This window comes from Rhinopithecus bieti, unplaced genomic scaffold, assembly GCF_001698545.2.
Source record: "Rhinopithecus bieti isolate Rb0 unplaced genomic scaffold, ASM169854v2 scaffold_2453, whole genome shotgun sequence".
NCBI classification, from domain to species: domain Eukaryota; kingdom Metazoa; phylum Chordata; class Mammalia; order Primates; family Cercopithecidae; genus Rhinopithecus; species Rhinopithecus bieti.
Genome location: NW_016804447.1, coordinates 5299468 through 5317062, shown reverse-complemented (window position 1 = coordinate 5317062; position 17595 = coordinate 5299468). Strand labels below are relative to the sequence as shown.

Below are 17595 nucleotides of genomic sequence, written 5' to 3'. Positions count from 1 at the left end.
GTGCTAACCATAGAAGACCTCTTCACTGGAACTTGGGATGTTTTGCTTTAGCATCTACTGCTACTCCCGGGAACAGCTGAGTACCAAGGATGTGAGCGTTGGAACATTATAGTCCAGGATTTGTTGATTCACTCTTTCAGCAAACATCGCAAACCTGAGTACAAGCCAGGCACCACTCATTCATTTCTTTATTCATCATCAAATATTTCTATAACATTTATTCTGTGCCTGACACTGTTCTAAGCATTCAACAAATACACTCTCAATGCCTCCTTATAATGGTGTTATGAGGTTGGTTCTATGATTATCTGTGTTTCAGAGGTAGCTGAAACTACCTTTTCACTATTGCTAAACGGAAGCTAAAGACTTGTCAGATGCCTCACTGGGAAAACAAACAAGCTATGTTCGGGTATTTTTGAAGTAGAAGGAAGGGAAGATAAAACTCAAGTTCAATTATCAAGTGGCTCAGTGAGGGAGGCACCACAGTAAGCAAATGAGAACTGAAATGAGAAGACAGCAAAGGGATGAGAAGTCCTGGCAAGTGTGGGGACAGACCGCACAGGCCTGGGGCTATAGACAGAGCTTTCCTGGTTTGGGGTTGTTGTTACAGGGCAAGACCAGTTCCTTCCTGCTTGTCTTACAGGTGCCACCTGGCATCTGACAACGACCAGAGACAATGTCCACTGCCTGCTGAGAAACAGGCAATACAACCACTGCTTGAACATAAATACAGTATGATACCAAGCCAGGGGATATTTTGCAAGGATACAAGTCATATGATGAAAAATGTAACCGATTTACTAATCATTCAAGAAGGAAAAGAAGGTTCCAGAAAACCATGGGTCTCTTTCCATGCGCCCCATAATATGCCACTAACAGTGAACATGAATTGTGGGGGCAGGATAATAAATCAATGTTTTTTGCGTACCACCCAAGATACTGTTCATACACTTTTAAAAATCTTGGTTATTACTGGCTCCCTTGACCCACTAGTTTTCCCATTACACCCCAAGGTTGAGTGTTCTCTACCTCAATGTGTCTGTGGGACAAATCTTTCCAAAGATGTTAATAGGTGGTGTCATGGAAGAGAAGTTTTCAATGCCAAATACATTTGGGAAATACTGCACACTTCTGATGTGGAGATTCACAGTTCACACTGGCAGTTTAAAAGTGTTGAAATTTCTTCTGTTCCCCTGGTAGTCTAAAGGGTGAAATCCAAACTCTTGGCCTGGTTTTAAAAATTAGCTGACTTATCCCACCTTACTTAACAGATGTAATTTTCATGACAGGCAGACTCACAACAACAGTTCCTCCTAGGCATCTTATCCATCTTCACTCCTGGGCCCTCTCTCATCTTCCCCCTTCCCCTAGCACACCTTTCCCAGGCTTTCCACTTACTCCATACTCCTGTCAAGCTCTAGCTCAAGATTCATCTCCTTAACTCCCATTCCCTACAGCGAACTTTCTCTCTACTGTGAAACTGTACCTACACAAGGTGGTGTCATGTCATTCAGATTACTTCAATGTTGCCTTGGAATTATCCTCGGGGTGTATGATAAAGGTAGTTTGTAAGCAGCTTTGCCTATTTTCAACATCTCATGGGAGCCTATTATTGCAGCATGGGCTGTGTACAAAAAAACAATGCTGGAAACATTTCCTGGTGGACGTGCTGATGGCTAGCTTTGTTCCTTTGTAAGACCACTTAGATTCTCTGTGGAGAAGGAAAGGGATTTAATGGACTCACAGTTCCACATGGCTGAGGAGGCCTCACAAAGGCATGGTGGAAGGCAAAGGAGAAACAAAGGCTCTCTTACATGGTGGCAGGTATGGGGGAAACCGACCCCATGATTCAAGGATGTCCACCTGGCCCTGCCCTTGACACCCAGGGATTATTACAATTCAAGGTGAGATTTGGGTGGGAACACAGCCAAACCATATCACCCTGTCTTTAAAAAAGAAAGAAAAGAAAATATATTCAGAACCTGACCACTGCTCACCACCTCAATGCACAAGCTATGTTCCCCTGGAAGCTGAGTCTGAGATGGAGCTGAGTGGGCAGGGAGTGTATTAGGGGGTACTCTTGGGATCAATGCCTGTAGAAAGGGAGAAGTTGGGCTGTGAGGTAGTCACAAGGAAGGTCTGAGCGGACTCCTTGAGGAGCTCTGAACTGGGATGGCCCTTAGGAGTTGTCCTGAGTCCAGGTACAGGGCCAGGCCTTTGTAGCCCTCACTAACAAGCCTCCAGGCAGAGAAAGTGTCACTGGGCAAGGCAGCTGTCTTTAGCAGAGGCGATTCTTGAAGAGGGCTGACAGCCAAAAGCCATTAGCTGGAGCTTCCCGGCTGCCAGAGGAATAAATGTTTAATTCCCAAAGGAGACCTAAGCAGCCTTTACCACACTTCACCATGGCCATCTTGATCGGAGCTCCATCTTCTCAAGAGCAGTGCAACAGCTCCTCACTGGTCTGCCTGCTTCAATCCTCTTATCACATAAGCTAGGGTAATCCTTTGAAAATATGTTAGGTGATGTTCCATCTCTGCTCAAAGTCATCATGTCAGTACCTTCCTGCCTCAACCTGAGTAACATCCAAAGTCATCACAATTGTCTGTACGACCCTACAGCCTCTGCTCCCTCAGCTGTCAGTCCTCAGCCACTACCCTTCCCCTCTTTATAACGGCACCCTAGAGACTCTGAACTCCTTGCTGTTCTTTGAAAATCTTGGCAAGTTCAGTTAAAAGATAAATTTACGCATATTAAAATTTCATGAGTTTATCTGAGCTTTGAATGATTCAGGAATCCGGCAGCACCAGACCACAAGCAGCTCAGCACAGTGCTCGGAGGGGGAGGAGAGCAGGGGCCTTTTATAAGGTGATCATGGAAGCAAGACAAAGAAAATATTTGATTGGTTAAAGCAGAAAGTCCCTGGTGAGAGGTCAGTTTCTAATTGGTAAAGTCCGTAGTTAGAAGTTAGCTGGCAGTTTCTGACTGGTTACGCTTGTTTCATTTTACTGTTTACATTGAGTTGGTTTTCCATTTGCTTAGGAAGGAACCCAGGGTGCTGAAGGTACCTCAGCTAAATGGCCTCCCGATTAATTATGAACAGTTCCCATCTCAGGGTTTTCCCATTTTACTGTTCCCTCTGCCCAAAATGTTCTTTCAGGCATCAGCACTGCTTCCTCCCTCGGGTTTTTACTCCTGTCACCTTCTTGTGGGGGTCTTCTCTGGCTAACCTGTTGGAAACAGTACTGCTCCTTCCCCTGGCTCTCCTTGGGCTTTGCTGCATTCTCTTTCTCCATAGCAAGGGGCTCAAGGGGAGAAATTACAGACTGTCACATTGACTGCTATATCCCCACCACCTATATTCATGCCTGGCAATGGCAGGTGCTCAAAAAGTATATTTTGAATGAATTTCTATAAGCTACAGGAAAAGGTTCCATGATTGGTCCAAATTGAAAATTGGTCCATGATTCTCTAGGAAAGTAAGAGGAGCTGTGTTTCCCTTCCTGTTGTTTAGCTTTGGTCAGACAGGCCATTTGTTTTTCCTTACTCAAATTAAATAAGGAGTTAGCTTAAGTATCTCTTATAGAACAAGCAAACAGTTGAGATATCAGAATTCTGATATTATCTCATACCTAAACCTTATAAAACTTTTTTTTTTTTTTCCAAATTTGCTTTGGCCTCTTAAAAGAATTTTGACACTGTTAAACTTTCTCTAAGGCTTTTGTTCCCTAAAAGCAGTGATACTTAAGAAATCCCCTACTGGGCCAAATACAGCGGCTCATGTCTGTAACACCAGTACTATGGGAGGCCAAGGCAGGAGGATGGCTTGAGCCCAGGAGCTCAAGATCAGCCTGGGCAACACAGGGAGACCCCATCTCCACAACAACAACAAAAAAATTAGCTGGTCTTGGTGGTGCACCTGTTGTTCTGTAGTGTCAGCTACTTGAGAGGCTGAGATAGATCACTTGTGCCCAAGAGGCTGAGGTTGCAGTGAGCCGTGATGACACCACTGCACTCCAGGTGGGGAGACAGAGTGAGACCCTGTCTCTTTAAAAAAAAAAAAAAAAAAAAAAAAAGAGAGAGACAGAGAGAGAGAGAAAGAAATCTCTTACCCTTTTGTGTTTCAAAAGAAACAGCCATCCCCACAAAGGACAATCCTGCCCTGGAATATTCTGTGATAAGACCCACCTTCATCCTTCCCCAAGGCTTCCATGAGGAATCATGGGAGACCAGGACCCCTTCCTTTCCTTTGAGTTATTCTTCATTAATAAATGTTCTCCCTATTACAACGGCATGAATAAAATCATATCCTTAATTGTCCAGTGCATTTTGTGTTTCACAGTTTGATGCCAACACTTGGATATAACTGGACCTCACCTTCCAATTCCCAGTTACTTCACACAGGTAAGGAGGCCTTAGGTCATCTCTAAGTTGTTCAGTGGGAGGGAGCAGAAAATTGGTGATTCCTTTCCTCCCCATCATAAGGATCATGGCCAACTATACAAAAGACAGGTTAACCGGAAAAAAAATAACAAGTGTATTTGATCATAGTTTTTTTTTTTTTTTTTGAGACGGAGTCACGCTCTGTCGCCCAGCTGGAGTGCAGTGGCACGATCTCCGCTCACTGCAAGCTCCACCTCCCGGGTTCACGCCATTCTCCTGCCTCAGCCTCCGGAGTAGCTGGGACTACAGGCGCCTGCCACCACACCCGGCTAATTTTTGGTATTTTTAGTAGACATGGGGTTTCACCATGTCAGCCAGGATGGTCTCGATCTCCTGACCTCGTGATCCACCGGCCTCGGCCTCCCAAAGTGCTGGGATTACAGGCGTGAGCCACTGTGCCCGGCCAGTTTTTTTAAAAACAATTTCATTTTAAAAAATGAAAGCACTTACATTGACCCTAAAAATATAAATATAGCAAACAGGTAACTGGGTGTGTAAAACACTCATTTGCACACACAATCAGGCATTTATGGAAGCATATGCCCCATTTTGCATGTAAAGACAGGTTTCATTTGTACTTTATTGCTTCAAACAATGAACAGCTTATTTGATCATAGGTTTACATGACAGTTGAGCCTTCAGAATAAAGATCCAGAGATACAGGAGAAGCTATCTAATTTTATGCTTAGGTTTGATGAAGCAGGGATGGTCATGTGGAAATGTGATTGGACAAAAAAGGGTATGATCTAACGGAAATAGATTGTGTGAGGAAACCTACCAAGGCCTGGCTGTTCAGATTCTTCTTGGCCTCTCCGTGCAGCATTCCTTCCTCCCAGGTATGGGGTAGGACCCCTCTGGGATGGGGGGTCTTAGTTTCTTTATGGCTGTTACACAGAAGAATGGTGGAAGGTTAGAATAATATTTCTAGGTTTTATGGCTGGCTTTGGGGAAAAGGAGTCCTTGTTTCTATGACCCATCTTGGGGAAGAGGGATCACAGTTTCTATGGCTTATCTCAGGGGAGAATGAGGGGCGAGAGACGGGGCGGGGGGCGCAGAAGAAGGTCAGAGAGAGACTTTGCTTCTGAGGCTACTTTGGAGGCTTTCATTTTGGGGTATTGTTTTCTGAGTCCCAACAGTGGCAATGATGTTCATTTTCAACAAAAGGGAAGACTGGCAATGTTGAACTTAATCTAAGTCTTATACTCTAAAAAGTAGAGATGTTAAGAAATCTTCTGCCCTTTTGGGTTGTAGGAACTGGCTAATTGCCAAGGGCCACACAGGTTTTGCATTTTCTGAAGTAAGACCCACCTCCATCCTTCCTCATGCTCCCTTAAGACTCTCTTTGTTCTCCATAAAAGCCAGGCTCATTCCTTTTCTTTGAGGTATTTCTTATTAATGAATGTCCTCCTACTGCAATAGCCTGAATAAAAATCATATCCTAATTTACTGGTGTATTTTGTCTTTCATACTTTCAAAAGGGGGGGATTTGTGTTGGGAGGGTTTATTTATAGCCTTAAAGCGTCTGTTGGAAAATCAGCAGCTGACAATAGTGAGTGACAAAAGAACTCTTGACAATAGATAACAGATAGCCAAAGGGTCTGCTCCCTCAGCAGAAAGCCAGCATGAAGCTCAGTTTCAGAGCAGGGAATAATTATTACTTCCAGAGGCTGACAGAAACTTGACTCAAGCAGATGGTTGGACAAAAATATATTGTTGGAAGAAATTTCCCAGCATAAAAAGTAAATGTCACTCTATATAATTTGCCCATGAAATCAACTATCTCCAATGTGCTAGCCACAAAAGACTCAGTCCTTCCCTGTCTGGGGGCTCTGGTTATAAAGAGATGGGGTGGAGGCAGAAGTCCCTGGAAGATGGAGACTGTCATATATCACATGTCTACAAGCTCCTGCTCCGCTTCTTGCCATGTGATCTCTGAACAGGGCAGCTCCCCTCTGCCTTCTTCCATCATAAGTGCAAGTAGCCCAAGGCTTTCACCACATGCCCAGTCATTAGTCAGCAGATTCGTGAGCCAAATAAACCCTTTGTAAATTACCCAGTCTCAGGTATTCCTATGTAGCAACACTAAATGGACTAAGATAAACCACTACCTACTATTTATATTCAAAGAAATATTCCCTAGACAGACACCGTCATTCTTGGGCAGGGCACATACCAGGAGCACCAAATTCATCAGCAGTCTATAACTGGGCTTACTTACAGCATTTGTAGTTATTTGTTGTCCTTGGATTAGCAACGAGCTGATGAGTCGTGCTGAAGACCTTGATTTTGGCCAAGTCCTCACAAAATTGATTCATCTTCTAGAAGCTGACAAGTAGGAGGTTATATGTCACCAAAAGAAAGACTAGTAACTACTTGATCAAATCCAACCCATTTTATATTTCCTCCAAATATTCTCCATTAAGAATGTAATTTGACATAAAAAACAGGTCTGCTTAGAGATAGAATATGAAAATGAAATGGAAATATATGAGTATTGCAAGATGTTGGGTTTGTTTTTACTTTTTAAGTGCTCAAACCTGGATTTCATAGCCTATGCTTTGAATTAGCAATGGCTATCAGAATTATTGCCATATATTTTGCATAAGTTTAACAGACAAGGCTTAATTGGCTCACTGAACTGTGTCTTTGTGAGACTTTGATTTTCCTGTAAGAACAGTAAATGCCAACAAGATAGACATCCCTGTTCTTCTAAGCTTTGTTTATAGTTCTAGGAAGTAAACAGGCAGTTATTGTATTAAAAAACATTCCCTGTATGCCAGCGACATCTAATTTTAATGTGGGAGTTTTAGAGGAAAAGGAATGGGATGTCATAAAAAAGAACCCCCAAAATATGCCTAATACCTAGAACTTGAAGTCTGATCTTGATTCCACTGTGGATTAACAAGCCACATGTTTCTCAATGTCACTATCACCTTGATGTATAGGATATTTGCCACTTAGTTTCTAAATGGCTCTGAGATCACATTTTGGAGGCACATTTATCTTGCATACCCATGGCAAGGAGAGCCATTTGTCAAACTGGATGTAAAATAAATTAAATGGGATTCTGCTGCCCATACACATTAATGCCTCCCAAAGAGACCAATGTGCTAACTTGGGCAGGACTTACAAAAGCTCAGTTGAAGTATTACCTCCTCTGTGGCCAACTTAATTGCTCCCTCTGTGCTGACCATGGTTGCTGGTGGTTATAGCTGTCTCCCCAAAAGGCTGAGATCCTGAGGGCACAGACTATGTCTTATTCATCTTTGTATCTCTGGTAACTTGCATAGTGTTTTGTAATCAGCAAGAATTTGCTCAAAGATTGTAAATATTCATTTAAGGGTAGCCAACTGTTAGATCTGAATCCACCCCAACACTGAGTATGCTCTGAAGTGTGCCACAATTCATAGCCACTTATCTTTAGAGTCCTGATAAAGATATTGAGGGACTATGCAGTTTCTATTTCTATACCACAAACATCTGCAGGAGGTGATTCTACCCTCACACTTCTCAGAGCCCTGGGAGGGTGAAGAAGATTAGAAAAACCGGGCCAGGTGCAGTGGCTCACGTCTGTAATCCCAGCACTTTGGGAGACTGAGGTGGACGGATCACGAGGTCAAGAGATCGAGACTATCCTGGCCAATATGGTGAAACCCTATCTCTACCAAAAACGCAAAAATTAGCTGGGCGTGGTGGCACACACCTGTAGTCAGGCTGAGGCAGGAGAATCGCTTGAATCGGGGAGGTGGAGATTGCAGTGAGCCAAAATCATGCCACAGCACTCCAGCCTGGCGACAGAGCAAGACTCTGTTTCAAAAAAAAAAAAAAAAAAAAAAAGAAAAGAAAAGAAAACTCTGATAGCCAAAAGAATTCAACTCAATGGTTTAACAAAACACCTCTTCCAGGCACTGTTCTAAGCATGTTACACCTTTCATCTCATGGAATCCTCACTGTGACCATAGGTGGGTACTGTTATTGTTTGCATTTTACATGTAGGGAAACCGGCACCCAAAGGTGGAGTAACTTGCCCAAGTGATAGAGGCTTAGATAGAGCCTTATTACTTCTCATACCTCTCGCTTCCCAAGAAGCCAGGCAAACGAATCATTTCTCCTCTGCACTCCCATAGACTCGATACTCAGGCACAGGCTTGATTGCATCTTGTTGTAATTAGAGCTTCACGTCTTGTCTCATCGGTCAAACAGTGAGTTCCTGGAGAAGAGGAACTGTGTATTTATTAGTAACCTTTTCACCTCCCTGCTTAGCAGAGTGACTGGCATGTAGTAGCCTCTGCTTGAGTGTTTGCTGAATAACTGAATGAGGGGAGGCTCTATCCAAAGCTACCACACCTGGAGAACTCCGCAGAAAAAGGGATGAAGACAGACTCATCCTACTGCTTCAGGACTGTGTGTGTGTGTGTGTGTGTGTGTGTGTGTGTGTGTGTGTACATCCAACAGCAACTTTCACAGTGGGCCACCAAAGCCTAGTGGAACTAACTGGCATTTAAACCAGATACCCTATATTTTGCTAGAGCAAAGGTAGTCAAATTTTTTTTGTTTTTTTAAGACGGAGTTTTGCTCTGTCTCCCAGACTCAAGTGCAATGGTGCAATCTTGGCTCACTGCAACCTCTGCCTCCTGTGTTCAAGCGATTCTCCTGCCTCAGCCTCCCAAGTAGCTGAAATTACAGGTGCTGGCAATCACAGCTGGTTAATTTTTGTATTTTTAGTAGAGACAGGGTTTCACAATGTTTCCAGGCTGGTCTTGAACTCCTGGAGCTCAAGTGATCCGCCCCCCCTCGGCCTCCCAAAGTGCTGGGATTACAGGCATGGACCACCACATCCATCCCTAAAATATGTTTTTAAAGTTTTTAAAAAGTGTTAAAACGTCAAAATAGTTTAAAAAAAATATGTTATTCATACTTTAAGCCCAGCAATTCCACTTCTAGGAGATTATGCTAAGCATCATCATGGCTATATGTCTATACGTTTATGGTCTAGAGGCCATCAATATAAACATGTGTGTGGCTGAGCAGGTAGTAAGCAGGTGGAAGGAGCTGGGTAAAGGATATGCATTCCGTGGGGTGGGCGATGGGAAGGACCGTGGCACGCTAGAAAAGGCTTGCCTGTTATTGTGATTCAAGGACAGAGATCCAGAGTAGCCAAAGGTTGTTTTTCAATAGGGCCCAAAAATCTCAGTTGAGAAATACTGGCTGTGGTGGATTGCAAAAAATGGACCCAAATTATTCCCCTCATCTCTCCATGCCTTTCGGTAGAGCCCTCCCACACCGACTCTGAGCTGGCACATGACCGACTTTGGCCAGAGATGTCAGCAAAAGGGATGCAAACAGAGGCTTGAAAGGTGTTTCCACACAGGGGCTTGCCTTCTTGCTGCCCCGGGAACCCCCGCCACTACTACCATGTAAAGAAGGCAGGGTAACCTGAGAGATAAAAGGGCGTGACCTAGACACATGTGACTCATTGCCCCAGGAAATAGCCTGCGACTTTCCAGACACATGAGTGAGGCCACCCTAGAGCATCCTTCCTCAGCCAACCCACCAGCTGACCACAGATGCACGAGACAGCCCAGCAGAAATCAGCTGAGCTGGCCCAGATTGGAAGAGCAAGCCGAGCCAGCTCACAGAATTGTGGGCTAAATTCTAAGCCAATACATTTATTGTTTGAAGCCATTACATCTTGGGGGTGGTTTGCTATATAAAAAAGCTAATTGAGAACAAAATTAAAATATATTTGGCGCTAAACAAAGCAGGGATCGAATTCATTGTAACGTCTGATGAATGTAAAGATTTAACCACAAACGCTCCCTTCCTTGCATCACTTTATAATAATGAAAAAGCAAAACCAACCTAAAGATCCATGCAGGCAAGTGGTTAAGACATGATGGCCTAACTGCATACTGGAAAGGTATGCATTGCTGAAAATGATGGCAGAGAATAGTGGCAACACATAGACTAGCAACCCTTCATAAGTGTGCCATCAAATTTTGATCAACAGGTAAAATTTCATTGCCCTCCTGGAACACGTACTCTTGTGGAAATGGAACACGAAGCTGATTGGATCATCAGGTAGCGTAGAGGCCATCTTGCTATAAGGAAGAGATAAAATCTCAGAATAAAGCCCAGACCGTGCTAAACTTTGCTTTTTGAGGAGATAAGAGTGCACAGAGGGGAGCCGTAAACAGCTCTACTCAAATAGTGGAACATGGTACCAAATGGGGATAGAGCAAAAAGTGGGACAATGGTTTTGAGAGTGAAAGACATTGCTATACTTGTTGTCATCTTTTTAGTAGCTAAGTGTATTTTATCTCTTCAAACATGCCACCAAAATTATAGGACTTGAAAGTGTGTGGTGAACACAAAGGATGTTGAAATCATTGGCATAGAGAAATAATGACACAGAAGGACAGTTTGATGTTATATAAAAGATGCCACTTGTAAAGCAGTAGGTACGATATAATCCCATTCTTGTTATAAAATCGAAAACTTAATTTAGTTAATTTTAAGCCATGAATATAACCATTTGGAGTATGGCATTGAGGAATATTTAAAAGACGTATCATTTTAATTACACATTTTAGTCTCTCTAAATAGTCCTCACACTGACCAAAAAAAAAATATGTATTATCAGTCGGAAAATACAACACTTTTTATAAGGAAATGCAGAGAAAATCCTATTCTTTTTATAAAAAGAATATGCAGGCAGAGAAAACTAATTGGAGGACAGGGATGAAAATTGGGATGTACAGTGCTTAGATGGGAGTAGGGGTAATTCTTATTTTTCTTCATCTTATTGTTTTTTTTCCAACTGCGATAATAAACATGTATTTTATGTTGAGAATATTTAATAAAATTTATAGTTTTAAAAACATTAAGGGCCACACTCATGCATAGAAAAGGCTTGCCTGTTATTGTGATTCAAGGACAGGGATCCAGAGTAGCCAAAGGTTGTTTTTCAATAGGGCCCAGAAATCTCAGTTTAGAAATATTGGCTGTCGTGGATTGCAAAAAATGGACCCAAATATGCGTGTGAGCACACACACACACACACACACTCCAACCCAACCCAAAGTGCTGCAAGACTATATATTAATATACTTTTTGTCAGTGCCTGCAAATGCTCTTGCCACCTCGCTGCATTCATTCAGAGTTTTCTTGGGGGTAAACAGTCTCTGAAATTGGAGAATCTTCTCCCATACAAAACACAGGAAATCCCTGCAGGCTCATCACCTCCCCAGTTCTGTTAGGAGGCAGGCAGCTGCTATGTAGCATCATTCGTCATGGCCAGAGGTAGACCAAGATAGGGATTCAGCTGCTCTGCTCTTCCACTCTGCAAACCTTCTGCAAGCACCTGAGCAGGCCCAAGGAGGGGCTGCTGCCATTTGGTGGTGAAGACACTCTGCTTGTTAAGGGCAACAAGTCAGAGGTCTCTAAGGGCCCCCTCAGCCCTATCTGTCTGGCCCATCATGGGCTTGTTCTTCACTAATTGTCTCTCACTGCTGACAGAGCCCACAAGTGTCTTTATGCGTGACAGATTCCTTGCAAATGGTGAATGGCGGAAAGATGACCCAGCTAATCATCAGACCTGCTAATGCCATCTAGTCAGATGCAGCAGAGCCCAGCTCTACTCACTCATCCATGAATGTGACTCTGAGCTGTGAGAACAAAAGCCAGAGCAACTCTCTATTAGGAAACCCGGGGGAAGACAGCAATATAACAAGTCCCAGGTTCAAAATGACAAGTGATTCACTGAAGATGCCACAGCAGTATAATCTATCACTGGGCGCAGTGAGACGGCCAAAACTATGAGAATTTTACAAGATAATGAATTATTGGCTGGGCTACAAAATGGAAAATTTGAACTGATCAGGCCAGTAGACTATCCTTTTGAACCGAATTCATTGAAAGAATAAACTGTGGCATAGCAGCTCTTTTTTAGTAACGGGAATATGGTTACAAGATGCCTGAAAGGATATTATCCACATACTATTGTCATCTTTTTAAGCACCCACTTTGTGTTCAACTCTACCATTCTATACACTTATCCTTGGAATGGAGAGAAATAAAAAACATGATTTTTTTCCTCCCTTTTGAAAAATCCTGAGTTATGTTAGAATTAGGAAACAGATTCCATAATTATTAATAAGGATAGATCACAGATTGGCTCCATTGTAAAGTTTATAAAATCAAATCCCATTTTAAAGCTCAGTAAGAAATATGGCAATAGTAGCTCCTCCCACAGTGCCCTCAGCTTTCAGCCACTATTCAGTTTTGCCTGTGGTCTAACTATACCTTCAGCCACAGTGGCGGCAAATTAACAGCTACCATTTCCTGAAAGCTGACAGTGAACCGCATCTGGATGTGCTCTTGGCGGACATTATTGCTTTAATCATCACAAAGACCTCAGAGGTGAGTACAGTTATTTCCTCATTCTCCCCATGGGAAACTGAGGCGTAGAGAGGGTAACTTGTCCGAGGCCATACAGCTAGTAGGCGGGGAGCAGGAGTCAAGCTTCTTCAGTGAGCATGCAAGAGAGAAGGGGAGGAGTCCTGTGGAGCAGTTGGAAAGGACTCAGGAGCTGGTGCCCAAGCTCATTCACCCTGGGCCAATCGCTCAATCTCTCTACAGAAGGAGTTGAACCACCTTGCCCACTGCCCACTCAGGATGGCTGAGAGGTCCAAATGAGATCACATACAGGAAAGGCCATGAAAACAGTAAAGCATTCTATAAGCACCATGTGCTACTGATAAAAGGACAGAAGACTAAATCACACTCCTTCGGAGCACAGCACTTCAATCATTCTGGCTTCAGTGAAAAGACCACACCCCCTCTCATCCCGACTTAATGCTTTCAATAAACAGCACAGGATTTTCTTGAGCAATCTTTTAAAGATGAAGGGCTCAGGTATGCCTGCTGGTACTTGAACTGGTCTTTGCAGGGAGTTTTAGTGTCTTATGACATTTAATACAGACATCCTGCCTGAGCTATTTATCCTGACTTGGGAAAGTAACCATTTCACTGTTACTATGAATTCTGTTCCAAAAAGAAAAAAAAAAAAAAGACTTACTGTAATTTTACACCCTTAATCTATGCAATACAGGAATGAGAAAGAAAAAAAAAAAAAACCCAACGCACTACTTTCTCATGAACGAGGCACATTATATGTAGTAATTCACATTTGATTATTTTATCATTATGAATAGTGAAGTCCACAGTTCAGTCCTCAGACAACATTCAGGTAAATGTTTTACATATGAGACACCTGCTTGTAATGTGATGACACGATACATATATATTTTTTGAACCACTGTGATTTAATAGTCTATTAAAATGCCATTACACATTTAAAAACTGAACAATTACAACAATGCAATCTTCAAGCAATTAAAAACAAAGAATTGTTGAGCCACCATGAGAGATCTGCTGAGTAATCTGGCCTTTCAAATAACGTCTAGTGGAAACCCTGTTTTCTCCTTCCATCTGTGGATCATTAAAAATAAAAAACAAACCTATACAAAACACCACCTGCTCTGAGTAGTCAGGATTCAGCCACATGACTCAGGGACTCACTCCCCAGCGGTTGGTGGAGGCACCATCACTCCAACATGTGCAGGAGCAGCGAGGGGTCCACCTCCACGGCCCGCAGCCCGTTGTGCAGGCTCTGGAAGGTGGCCTGCTTCCCAAAGCGCTGCCGCCAACGGACGAAGGCCTCCACCACCTGCGACTGCACGTTGTGGGGATGGTTGGCCTTACAGCGGTAGATATCTGTCTGGGACAGTCCCAGAGACAGCACCACGGGCTCCCACTCAGGGCCCAGCCTCTGGGCCAGCCGGTTAATCTGCCGGTCTGATGGGGAGCTGTTGAGGATGTGCGAGGGGATTCCAGTCAATCTGTCACCTGAGGAGGAAAAAGACACCCGGGTGAAATGAGCAAGGCAACAAACACATCATTTGGGGGGCAGAAATGAGAATCATGGGGAGAAGAAGGCAATGCTTCCAAATGGCAGAGCCAATTGGCTCTCCTCTTCCTGGGGGCTGCTCTGGACAATGCCATGATTCAGGGCTTCAATACCGTTTAGTACCTACAAAAACATTTTTTACAGAAACTTTTTTTTTGTTTGTTTGGGATGGAGTTTCACTCTGTCACCCAGGCTGGAGAGCAATGGCATGATATTGGCTCACTACAAACTCCGCCTCCTGAGTTCAAGTGATTCTCCTGTTTTAGCCTCATGAGTAGCTGGGATTACAGGCACCTGCCACCACGCCCAGCTAATTTTTGTATTTTTAGCAGAGACGGGGTTTCACCATGTTGGCCAGGCTGGTCTTGAACTCCTGATCTCAGGTGATCCACCTGCCTTGGCCTCCCAAAGTGCTAGGATTACAGGCGAGAGCCATAGCACCCGGCCTATTACAGAAACTTTGTAAGCAAGAAAATAAAAACTAGAAATCCCACCAGAAAAACTCATTGATAATAACTGGTCTATTTTCTTTGATATATAAAACACATATGTAGGGTTACCTTGTACATGCTGCTTTGTAACATGCTTTTTTCACTTATATCCCTTTTACTCAAGGCCAGGCAAGGCATCTGGGGGAATTCAAGAATGGCTGCACAGATCCCAGCTCCTTCTGGCACTGTCTGTGGCCTTAGTGGTGGGGCCTGTTCCAAGGCTGGGAATGCCCCTCCCTGCAGGAAAGGCAAGTGCTAGAGGACAAAGGCTAAACCAAACAGCTACCCTCCCCAGTGAGGTTGAACTTGAAATATTACCAAGAGAAGGTGTAGCTGCTAACAGAAGCAGGAGCCAAGAGGGCTGCCGAGAACAAAATAAACCTAAGAGGCCATAGGGTAGCAGGAAGGGAAGAGAGCAGGGTTTGTTCATAGCAGCGGCCTCAAGAGTGGAGTTACTGTCCTGGCAGAGCCCAGAAGAGGAACAGGAAATATGTGCTGAGAGGGAGCAAGGAAGAAATCTGACCTTCCACTTCCTGAACTAGATTCCTATTTGCCTGAGGCCAGTCTGCTAAGAAGCATGACACTGAGTAAATGGTTATAAATGTGCCCAGCAAAACCAGTGAGCAGTGCCTTTGGTTATATAGAAGGAGCTCCTAAGTTCATTAGGGAAGGCCTTCCAGGGGAAGGAGGCTAAAGCTAAGCCCTAAACACTAGGAGGAGGAGCTGGGTGATGAAGGAGGAAGAGGGCGTGGTGCATCTTGAGAAGAGAGAATTGCATGTGCAAAGGCGAGGAGAATCCCAATGGAGGAAGTCAAAGGCACTCGCAGCAGCCAAGTGCAGAGATTGAGAGGGACTCCAAATATCCAAAGTCATGCGCTAGGTTCAGACATTTGACAGCACAGTACACTAGACTCCTGTCCATCAGCATCACAGGGATTCAGGTCAGTCTACTTCATGCTCACCAGTCCACTACTGTGTTTTGATTTATGACTCAATAAGAAGGCAAAAGCACCTTATTACAAGAGCTGATGTTTTCTACAGCCCGTGCCTTTGGCCTCTGAGCAGTGGCCAACACCTTAGAGATGAGTTGCAAAAATATTGTCAAGGGCTCTTTCTGGTGTTTGTCAACACTACAATTTAAAAAACAAGGACTAAGAAGCAATTAGAATACTGATGACACTACTGATCAATAGTTGAGATTAACAGCAATGATTTTACGGTTTGTATAAAAACATAGGCTCATTTTAAAAAATTAAAGCAACAGAAAACAGCACAAAGAAGAAAAGAAATCATCCAATATCCCGCCATTGTGTTTACAGTTGGTGACCATCATTCTGGATATCTCTTTACGCACATACATTGGTAGAAGGCTAGACAGAGGGTAATGGGTTCATTTAAAATGATAATATATGAACTTTTCTTTTTAGTAAGAGCTATTTAATTTTGTTTGGATATAACAGAAGAAAAAGCAGAAGTGAAAGAAAATGACATTCTGACCGGCAGTTGTAAGTTACATACTTGAAAACACACACATACACACAATTTAATGCACAGAAAAAAGTTATGAAAACTCAAGGGTTAACTGCATGTTTTTATAGTAATACTCTATAATTGCTTTACATTTCCTCTCCATTTCCTCACACTTGACTTTTTTTTTTTCGCTTATATAATTTGTATTTTGTCAGATGCCTAACAGTTATACATTTCTTTAACAATCATCCATGCCCCTTGTCCCATTGTTTAGTCCTAAGGTAGAATTATAATGGTTTGAATGCTCAGCAGTGTTTTGTTGTTGCTGCTGTTGTTACTGTTTTTCATCTGTGGCTTTTCTACTCCTGGGTCTGTTCTTCTGATTTGAGTCATTTGGGTCAATTTCATCACAGGGTGGTTTTTTTTTGTTTTTTGTTTTTTTCAAGAAATGCTCACGATTGCAACAGTCCCTGACTTCTTTCAGGTCAAGGCGGCCTGCTTATTGCCTTCGCTGGAATAATAACTTAATATTTAGAGAACAATTTTATATTATTTTATCTTTTATACTCTTTTAACAGTATAATATAAAATTATGTTCATATGTTCTTAATTTCTTTTCTTGGCTCTTTTAAAAATTATGTTCATAATTTTATATTATATTATTTAAATAATTTTATTTCCCTTAAAAGTTTGTAGGCCTTGTTCATACTTTCTGGTAGGGGTTGCTGAAAAATGTGGAGAATTCTGATACCAATTTAGTCATCCAGTATTTTGTGTAACTTGCTTTTCCTGTCTGAGGTCTAAATACCGAAACTTTAGACCAGGGTATATGTTATCCATTCTATATCTGCACTTCCAGGTGTGTGGCATAACCTTCCAACCAAAGATTCAGTTGTGTCTTCCTTTTGGGAAAATCTTCCTGGGTCACATGGTTGCATTCTTTTCTTGCTTCATATGCTGGACAGCTGTGCCTCTCCTCCATGGCTGTCATATTGTTTCTATCGCTTTAATCCCCTCCTTGGGATTATCTCACTCTTTGATTTTCAGCTATGTCTATCGTGTGTGTGTCTGTGTGTGTGTGTGTGTGTTCTGGTTTTAATGTTGTATTGTGTTTTTGTTCTTAATTTCTTTTCTTGGCTCTTTTAAAAATTCCATTCCACTTCACACTCATTAGGAGAGCTACTATCAAAACAACAACAACAACAACAACAACAACAACAACAA

The 17595-nt window shown here is 42.8% G+C and overlaps 1 protein-coding gene across 6 annotated transcripts in view; it reads right to left on the bottom strand.

Annotated features, from left to right (window-relative positions):
* Positions 1–17595, bottom strand: part of CRADD (CARD and death domain containing adaptor protein) — a 254797-nt gene that overhangs the window by 60536 nt on the left and 176666 nt on the right. The window contains exons 3-5 of one of the 6 annotated variants that reach the window (XR_001884758.1): positions 8512–8650; positions 6659–6765; positions 5219–5324 (exon numbers count right to left, since the gene is read on the bottom strand). The exons of 1 other annotated variant lie outside the window; for it this stretch is intronic. Coding sequence is in view for 2 of the 5 variants with exons in the window: in XM_017868385.1 (XP_017723874.1) it covers positions 14048–14349 (302 nt within the window). In the remaining 3 variants the exon portion in view is untranslated. Of the gene's footprint in view, positions 1–5218; positions 5325–6658; positions 6766–8511; positions 8665–13590; positions 14350–17595 lie in introns of those variants that run through there. 4 more of the 6 variants (XR_001884755.1, XR_001884756.1, XM_017868385.1 and 1 more) reach the window with 4 other exon arrangements.